Raw genomic sequence first — 10000 nt, 5'->3', positions numbered from 1 at the left:
AGTCAGTGTGTTTGTCAGGGTGAGCTGGGGAAAAGAGGATTTGATTCATTTAAAGAAGAGAGAAATCAAAAAGGGCACTTCTCTATAGGAGACCAAAAGGCTGGAGCACAGCCCCCTTTGAAGTTTATCTGTACACGCGCCTGCGCACACACACACACACACGCACGCACACATACACACACACACACACACATACACAAACACACGCATACGTACATGCACGCACACGCACAAACACACGTACACACACACGCACACACTGCACACTCCAGTTTTTCCCTTTTGTACATATTGATTGAATCAAAATATAAGATTGGTAAATTGGTACCCTTGATTGGTACTGTATTCTAGATCCATTACGCAAAATGAAATATTTCAAGCCTTTTTTGTTTTAATCTTTATGATTGTACAGTATGTTCAGCATGTTCATTTATACACTCAATACTTGATGGGGGCTCCTTTTGCACAAATTACTGCATCAATGTAGAGCAACATGGAGGCAATCAGCCTTGAAATATTTCACTACATGTTTAATTAATCTATAATATATGAAAGTTTCACTTTTTGAAATAAATTACGTAAAATAATGAACTTTCCACAATATTCACATTTTCTGAGATGCACCTGTATGATGAGTGTGTGTACGTGTGTTTCTGCCTGTGTGTGTGTGTGTGCGTGTGTGCATGTGTGCCTGCTTGTGTGTGTGTTTCTGCCTATGTGTGTGTTTCTGTGTGTGTGTGTGTATCTGCCCATGTGTGTGTGTGTGCTTATCTGCCCATGCGTGTGTGTGTGTATCTGCCCGTGTGTGTGCGCGTCTGCCCATGCGTGTGTGTGTATCTGCCCGTGTGTGTGTGTGTGCGCGTCTGCCCATGCGTGTGTGTCCTCCCCAGTTTCCAGCCTCACATCGAGGAGTGTGTGAAGCAGATGGGCGAGATCCTGGCGCAGGTGAAGGGCAGCACCACCGTGGGCAGCGCCAGCAGCGTAGCGCAGGACGCAGACAATGTGCTCCAGCCCATCATGGAGTTCCTGGACAGCAAGTAGGAGCGTACTCTATACACACTAACACGTCTCTCTCTACGTCTCTCTCTCTCTACGTCTCTCTCTCTGCCTTCCTCTCTGCCTTCCTCTTAGGACCGTACTCTATACACACTAACAAGTCTCTCTCTACGTCTCTCTACGTCTCTCTCTACGTCTCTCTCTCTACGTCTCTCTCTCTACGTCTCTATACGTCTCTCTCTCTACGTCTCTCTCTGCCTTCCTCTTAGGACCGTACTCTATACACACTAACAACTCTCTCTCTCTCTCTACGTCTCTCTCTGCCTTCCTCTTAGGACCGTACTCTATACACACTAACAAGTCTCTCTCTCTCTACGTCTCTCTACGTCTCTCTCTCTCTACGTCTCTCTCTACGTCTCTCTCTGCCTTCCTCTTAGGACCGTACTCTATACACACTAACAACTCTCTCTCTCTCTACGTCTCTCTCTCTCTCTACGTCTCTCTCTCTGTCTTTCTCTTAGGACCGTACTCTATACACACTAACAACTCTCTCTCTCTCTACGTCTCTCTCTGCCTTCCTCTTAGGACCGTACTCTATACACACTAACAACTCTCTCTCTACGTCTCTCTCTGCCTTCCTCTTAGGACCGTACTCTATACACACTAACAACTCTCTCTCTCTACGTCTCTCTACGTCTCTCTCTGCCTTCCTCTCTCTCTACGTCTCTCTCTGCCTTCCTCTCTCTCTACCTCCCTCTTTCTCTCTCTCTCTACCTCCCTCTTTCTCTCTCTCTCTACCTCCCTCTTTCTCTCTATCTGTCTCTCTGCCTCCCTATTTCTCCCTCTCTCTCTCTCTCTCTCTCTACCTCCCTCTCTCTCTCTATCTGTCTCTCTGCCTCCCTATTTCTCCCTCTCTCTCTCTCTCTCTACCTCCCTCTCTCTCTCTCTCTACCTCCCTATTTCTCCCTCTCTCTATCTGTCTCTCTACCTCCCTCTTTCTCTCTCTGTCTCTCTACCTCCCTCTCTCTCTCTCTCTCTCTCTCTCTACCTCCCTCTTTCTCTCTCTCCGTCTCTCACATGCCTCTACTGTTTCTCTTTCGTTAATCAGCTATCATTTTGGCTTTCTTTATGCTAGGGATCTCTTCATCTCTCTCTCTCTCTCTCTCTCTCTCCCTCTCTCTCTCTCTCTCTCTCTCTCTCTACCTCTCTCTCTCTTTCTCTCTCTCTCTCTACCTCTCTCTCTGTTTTTCTGTCTTAATTTTGGACTACAGATGAAAACTCCTTCTTGGCTAATTCTGATATATTCTTTAATGTGCACTGTCTCTGCCAAACAAACAAACTAACTAAACTAAACTAAGGAGAGGTTCTGGCACTCTTCTCTAGCTCATTATTACTGCTTCTCTCACTGTCGCTCCTCCCTCACTCCTCCCTCACCCTGCCCTCCTCCTCCCTCACTCCTCCCTCTCTCCTCCCTCACCCTGCCCTCCTCCGCTCTCTGTCCTCCCTCCCTCCTCCTCCCTCACCCTGCCCTCCTCTGCTCTCCCTCCTCCCTCCCTCACTCCTCCCTCACCCTGCCCTCCTCCGCTCTCTCTCCTCCCTCCCTCACTCCTCCCTCACCCTGCCCTCCTCCTCCCTCTCTCCTCCCTCCCTCTTCCTCCCTCACCCTGCCCTCCTCCTCCCTCACTCCTCCCTCACCCTGCCCTCCTCTGCTCTCTCTCCCTGCTCACCCCATCCTCCATCCCTCTCTCCCTCCTAATACACCCTCCTCCTCCCTCCTCCTCCCTGTCTCCCTCTCTTCTCCTGCTCCCTCCCCTTCCTCCCCCCCCTCCTCTCTTCTTCTCCCCCCTCCTTTCTCCTCCTCTCTCCTCCCCCCCCCTCCACCCTCTCCCCTCCTCTCTCCTCCTCTCTCCTCCCCCCCCTCCTCCGTCTCTCCCTGCAGTCTGACTCTGTTTGCTAAGATCTGTGAGAAGACGGTTCTGAAGCGAGTGCTGAAGGAGTTGTGGAAGCTGGTTATGAACACCATGGAGAAAACCATCGTGCTGCCCCCACTCACCGACCAGACGGTAAGAACACACACACACACACACACACACACACACACACTCTCTCCATGCCTTCTCTCAATAGCCCTATACACACACAACCTTAACATCCTCAATCCCCCCCCCCCACACGCACAAACACAAATATCATAACACATCATAACACTGCCCCCCCCCCCCCCCCCCACCCCCCCACCCCTTAGACAAACAGACCCACTTTTCTACTCATTCAGTAGCTGAAGGTTAACCCTGAGCTAAAGGAGTGCATCATATCATTCTAACCCGGGATAGTCCATTCTAACCTGGGATAGTCCATTCTAACCTGGGATAGTCCATTCTAACCTGGGATAGTCCATTCTAATCCGGGATAGTCCATTCTAACCTGGGATAGTCCATTCTAATCCGGGATAGTCCATTCTAACCTGGGATAGTCCATTCTAACCTGGGATAGTCCATTCTAACCTGGGATAGTCCATTCTAATCCGGGATATTCCATTCTAATCTGGGATAGTCCATTCTAACCCGGGATAGTCCATTCTAACCTGGGATAGTCCATTCTAACCTGGGATAGTCCATTCTAATCCGGGATAGTCCATTCTAATCCGGGATAGTCCATTCTAATCTGGAATAGTCCATTCTAACCTGGGATGGTCCATGCTAATCCGAGATAGTCCATTCTAACCCAGTTTAGTCCTAGGCTAAAGGAGTGCACCATATCATTATGACCCCTGCTTATGGCTGCTTTCCAGGACGCTAATATCAGTCCAGTATTTATAACCAACCAAACCAGAAGCACTTTGATAACATCGCAAGATGTTTACAAAACCAGCTGTGATCTGATCTGTTGTGCGGCCAGTCAAAGCTGAGCCAGTCATGCTGGACAGCAGCCCTTGGTTTTTTGTTTTTGTTTTATATCTATATATCTATATATCTGTTCATACAGTATATGTTTGATTATAGAGAGTCCCTCATCCCATTCTCCAGTAGGCTGAGCCAACCTCCACACACTGGTTCTGTTCTGTCCCGGGGTCACTAATTGGGGCCTTTAGTCCCCCTAGGGGCCTGGACAGACTCCCTCTAGTGGTTGTCACTGGCACTGCAGAGTCACACTGTTAGCTATGTAACAAGTAGCCTCCTCCTAGTTCCCTAGCGTCATAGCTCTCTATCTGCCTAGCTAGTGCTAGCCTAGTCCTAGTCCTAGCCTGTCGCTAGCCTCCTAGCCTCCCTAGCTAGTCCCCTGACTCCGCATGTCGCTAGCCTCCCAGGCTCCTAGCTAGCACCTTAGCCCCTGGCTCCCTAGCTAGCTCCCTACCTGCCTAGCCTCTCTAGCTAGTCCCCTACCTTCCCTATTTTACATCGCTAACCTCCCAGGCTCCTAGCTCCTTAGCCCCCCCAGCTAGCTCGCTAGCCCGCTAGCCTCCCTAGCGCCCCCCTGCTGTGTGTTGATGCTGCTGACTGTGCGGTTCCTGTGCAGCACCACTGACCCCGTTCTCTCTGGTTGTTATCACGTCTGTTCCCTCTCGCCCACCCTCCTCCACAGATGATTGTAAGTACGACACTCCTGTGTGTGTGTCTGTCTGTGCGTCCACACGTCCGTTAGTGCAAGTGCAAGGAGGTCGGCCCTCTGCTACATGTCGCTGCAATCTCCCCCCCCGTCAACCAGCCCCTCCCACACACTCACCTGTCTCTCGTTCACCCCATCTGTCTGTCCTCCCTGTCCCCTTCTCTCTCCTCTCCTCTCCTGTCCTCTCCTCCCCTCTCCTCTCATCTTCCCTTCCCTCTCCTCTCCTGTCCTCTCCTCCCTTCTCCTCCCCTTTCCTCTCCTCCCCTCTCCTCTTCCCTTCCCTCTCCTCTCCCCCCCCCACTCTTTCCTCTTCCACCTGTTCCTCCTTTCTCCTCTCCTCCCGTCTCCTCTTCTCCTCTTCTCCTCATCCCTTTCCCCTCCTCTCCTCCCCTCTTTTCTCCTCTTCCTCCTCTTCCCCTCTCCTCTTCCTCCTCTCCCCCCCTCTCCTCTTCCACCTACTCCTCCTTTCTCTTCTCTTCTCCTCATCCCTTTCCCCTCCTCTCCTCCCCTCTTTTCTCCCCCCCCCTCTCCTCTTCCTCCTCTCCCCCCCTCTCCTCTTCCACCTCATCCTCCTTTCTCCTCTCCTCCCGCCTTCCCTTCTCTTCTCCTCATCCCTTTCCCCTCCTGTCCTCTCCTCCCTCCATCTTAGAGGAGAAGATAGCATGGTGCATTCCTGACTGATTCTGTACTCAGGCCCCGCCCCCCTATGGCCTTATCCAATCAGGTGCTCCTTGCCTCCTCCTACCCCTCTGCTCTCTCTCTCTCTCTCTCTCTCCCCCTCCCCCTCTATCAGGCAGTGGGAAGCACTCGTCTCTTGTTCCTGGTGTTGCCTTGTTCTTCTCTGCACCGTGTCACTGGGAACGCCCCCCCCCCCCCACTCTGGTGTAGCCTAGTGGGTGTTCAGAGCCTATTGACCACCCCCCCCCCCCCCACACCCTCACCCACCCACCCACCCTGTCTGTTGCTTGTGTCCGATCCAGATCCACTGTACTGTATCTGACTGTAGTCTCTACTCCCCGACGTGTCCACCTGCCCACCAGGCCTGCTGTGTCAGTCTGTCCTGGTCCGGTTCTATGTCCTATTGATGATGATGATGATGATGATGAGGATGGTGGTGGTGGTGGTGATGATGATGGTGGTGGTGGTGATGGTGATGATGGAGGGGATGATGATGATGGTGGTGATGGTGGTGGTGATGATGGTGGTGGTGGTGGTGATGATGGAGGTGATGATGATGGTGGTGGTGGTGGTGGTGATGGTGATGATGGTGGTGGTGATGATGATGATGATGGTGGTGGTGGTGATGATGATGATGGTGGTGGTGATGATGATGATGATGGTGGTGGTGGTGATGATGATGGTGGTGGTGATGGTGATGGTGATGGTGATGATGATGATGATGGTGATGATGGTGATGATGATGGTGGTGATGGTGATGATGATGATGGTGATGATGGTGGTGATGATGGTGATGATGATGATGGTGGTGATGATGATGATGGTGGTGGTGATGATGATGATGGTGATGGTGATGATGGAGGTGATGATGATGATGGTGGTGGTGGTGGTGGTGATGATGATTATGATGGTGGTGGTGGTGATGGTGGTGATGATAATGATGGTGATGATGATGATGGTGGTCGGTGGTGATGATGATGATGATGGTGGTGGTGATGATGATGACGGTGGTGGTGATGATGGTGATGATGATGATGATGGTGGTGGTGATGATGATGATGGTGGTGGTGATGATGATGATGATGATGGTAGTGGTGATGATGTTGATAAAGAGGAGAAGGAGGAAGAGGAGGAGGATACTTATATTGACAATGATAACCGTAACCATAAGGTATGTACTTAATTAACCCAAGGCTGGCCAACTCCTGAATGACTCAGGCTTGCTCTGACACACACTGCGCACACACACACACACACACACATTGAAAAGCTGGTGAGATCACTACCGACTGTACGTTAATTGCAATTATTGTAAGGTACTTTGGATAAAAGAGTCTGCTAAGGGACCGTTCAAAATGTATGGGCGGAGGTCACTGCTTTTTTTGAGTCCAAGAAAGGGTCATACAAATTGGAATTGATCCCCCAAAAACAGTTTCTTCAGCTTTTCGGAATTCAGCGAGCAGGTTTGTGTGACGGGGTGGCGCTCTGCTGGCGATGACGGGGTAGATTAGCAGCGTGTGTAGAACCATAGGCATTAGGAACAGCTGGTCGTTAAAGCAGCATGCTTTCACATCTTTCATTCGCTACTGACATCACAGTAACATGTATAACGTAATCAGTATAATAAGCAAAACTGCTTTGAACCTTATTTCGAGGAACAACATTAAAATGAATATTGCCTATTTTGATGGGGGAGGGTCAATCTTTTTTTTTCCGATCACTTGGGGAGGGTCAAAGAAAAATCTATTTCTGTCAGAGGGAGGGTCATGCATTTTTATTTCCAGGCATTTTTAAGTCCTCTAGTGAACCCCTCTCATGAATTTAGAACAGTCCCTAAATGACTGTGATGTAATGTCTTCACAAACTGTTCATCTGCAATGTCCCGCTCGGAAATCTGCTTGGGAAGCTTGAACAGGAAGTGTTATGAACGATTTCCTGTGTCTGAAGGGCAGAAAATAACACCCTCTGCGTTTTCCCAACTTCCCTAGTTTCCGTGAGCAGCTGAAGATGCGCGCTACAGTCTACAGTAGCTGTCAGCCAATCAGAATGCGGGGAACAGCATACTTCCTGTAGTATTAACCAATGTCCTCTCTTCACAGGGGAGGGTGAAGAGTGCTTGTCACAGTGATGTAAGGACAACAACCCTCTAGCTCAATGTGTCATGCCTCTCTTTCTCCCTCCATCTCTCTCTCTCTGCTCTATCTTTTTCTCTCTCTACTCTTTCTCTCACTCCCCTAGCTCTCTCTCTCCTTCTCTTCTCTCCATCTCTTCCTCTCCCCCCGTCGTGTGGCTGCATTCTCTGTCTGTCCAAACAAAGCCATGGAAGTCACCGTTCCTCACCTTTGTTTTGTTTTTTTGGAACGGTTTTCCAACAGCTGGCTAACTGTTATTCTGTGACTGTGGTTGACCCCCCCCCTCTAACATCCCCTGCTTGGTACCTCCTGTGATGGTACCTCGACCGTAGCTGCCCCCCCCCCCCATCCTCTCCCTCCCTCCCTCCCTCCCTGAGCCTCCACACAGCCTGCACGGTGCTGGAGCGGCCGGGGGAAGATGGGGGTGGGGGTGGTGGAGCGGGGGGGGGGGGGGGTAGAGGTGGCTGGCTGACCTCCCCCCCCCAGGGCGGACGGGCTGTTGCATGACTGTGTCCGTGCTGCTGGACGGTTTCTTACCCACCATTTCTGAAGCGGCCAGTCTGACGCCGTGGCGTAGCTGACTAGCGGCGCTAGCGTTAGCGTTAGCGCTAGTGTTAGCGCCGAGCTCCTCTGATCATCCTCTCCTGTGGTGATGATGGGATCCGCCCACGACAGGCCTTATTTACCTCATTCCGTTTGTTTTTCTTGTATTGATGTTGTGTTGTTTCGTTGTTGTTTTGAGCCTGGCGTTGTATGAAGAGGAGGAAGCGCTGAGTGATATTTGAACCGTCTGCTGCTCACAACTTCTCTCTTCGTGTGTGTGTGTGTGTGTGTGTGTGTGTGTGTGTGTGTGTGTGTGTGTGTGTGCATGACTGCTCACACAACAAGCTTTCTCTCCTTGTACTGCCTAGTCTTCCTCTCTTTGCGTGTTCGCAAGCGTCTGTGTGTGTGTGTGTGTCTACATGATTGATAGTAGCTCTAAAGCTACTTTCATGTGTTTAGAGTTTGTGTGTGTGTGTGTGTGTGTGTGTGTGTGTGTGTGTGTGCTGTTTGGTGATAATGAATCCCTCCTCTGTCTCTCGTCTCTCTGCTCTTCTCCAGGGCACTCAGCTCATCCTCAACGCAGCCAAGGAGCTGGGACAACTCTCCAAGCTCAAGGTATGAGACAACTTCCTTTCTCTTCTTTCTTTTTCTTTCTTTCTTTTTTTTTTCTTTCTTTCTTTCTTTCTTTCTTTTTTTCTTTCTTTCTTTCTTTCTTTCTTTTTCTTTCTTTCTTTCTTTTTTTCTTTCTTTCTTTGTTTCTTTATTTCTTTCTTTCTTTCTTTCAGTGGAAAATTACAGCAGCAGTGGGGTAAAGAACTACAGCAGAATAAAGGATATACATAAACAATATAATAATGCAAGGGAAATAAGTTAAAAGCATGTTCTAGCACTAAAACACACCAAAACGATGGAAAAGTAGAAACAAGCAATGATGAATAAACAAGATAAAGCGAGGAGATCCAGAGCTGCTGAAATGGGCTGGCATCCATACTTAGACGTTCAAGGAACTAGATAATACGGTCGTCCCAGTCCTCGAGGGTGTCAAGTGTAGGGGTAAGGTCAAGGGTTACATACAGTATCCCTCAAAACAGAGATTTTTCAGACCCACACTTCAAACCAAGGGCTATGAGCAAGCAACAAAAGAACGCCACACATTTCCGAAATACAGTACTACTGTTGTTGTGTCACGGAATATAATTTAAACAAAATTTTAGGCGGTAATGTACTTGTAATGTACAATATACAGTATCAAAATAGAGCCAATTTGAAAATTTGCTCAGACGTTTTGGGAGCTAGCTAGCTATCAAGATGACTGGGTGGTCTGCGCTCATGGTAACCGCCGACAACAGCCTTATCTCAGCAGATGGTTTAGAAATCAATTATACTTCATACACAGACCCCCTAGGGGCAAGGGGTAGGGGTAAAAATTAGAAATGGGATTCGGCCTTAGATCCAAGATCTGTGTGTGTGTGTGTTTGTGTGTGTGCGCAAGTGAGTGTTGTGTGTGTCGTTTGTCCTCCTCACTCTCTCTGTGTCTCTTACAGGAACACATGGTGCGTGAGGAGGCCAAGGCCCTGTCTCCTAAGCAGTGCGCCGTGATCGAGCTGGCTCTGGACACCATCAAGGTAAACGCCATCTTCACCTCCTTTTTCTTCTAAAAACTTCCGCCAGAGTCTGGAGCAGCCGGGAGTCCAGTCAGCTGGTCGCCAGTCCTGACAACGACCCTTATCTGTGTGGTTATCCCAGAGTACCTCCACACCCTGAAGAACCTTATGTAGGGGCGGTATAGCTCAGGAGGTAGAGCGAGTCGTTCAGTGATCGTAGGGTCGGTGGTTCGAATCCCGGCTCCTCCTGACTACCTGTCGAAGTGTCCTTGGGCAAAGACACTGAACCCCAAATTGCTCCCAATGAGCAGGCAAGCGCCTTGCATGGCAGCTGCCGCCATTGGTGTGTGAATGGCGCTCCGGGCCAGTGTAACAATTGGATGGGGAGCGCATTACAAATGCAGTACCTATACCTACCTATACCTTTGTCCTTAGAACATC

At 49.8% G+C, this 10000-nt stretch overlaps 1 protein-coding gene across 1 annotated transcript in view; it reads left to right on the top strand.

Annotated features, from left to right (window-relative positions):
• The window catches only part of unc13a (unc-13 homolog A (C. elegans)), a gene marked incomplete at both ends in the record, with an annotated part of 52716 nt that overhangs the window by 26333 nt on the left and 16383 nt on the right, over positions 1 to 10000 (top strand). Inside the window, 5 exons of the mRNA XM_084459089.1 lie at positions 891 to 1037; positions 2936 to 3059; positions 7380 to 7409; positions 8514 to 8570; positions 9500 to 9580. Of these exons, the coding sequence (XP_084315215.1) occupies positions 891 to 1037; positions 2936 to 3059; positions 7380 to 7409; positions 8514 to 8570; positions 9500 to 9580 (439 nt within the window). The remainder of the gene's footprint in view (positions 1 to 890; positions 1038 to 2935; positions 3060 to 7379; positions 7410 to 8513; positions 8571 to 9499; positions 9581 to 10000) is intronic.

The sequence above is a fragment of the Borostomias antarcticus genome, assembly GCF_949987555.1.
Source record: "Borostomias antarcticus genome assembly, chromosome: 26".
NCBI classification, from domain to species: Eukaryota; Metazoa; Chordata; class Actinopteri; order Stomiiformes; family Stomiidae; genus Borostomias; species Borostomias antarcticus.
The sequence above is the reverse complement of the archived record's forward strand: the minus strand, read 5'-3'. Positions and strand labels throughout refer to the sequence as shown.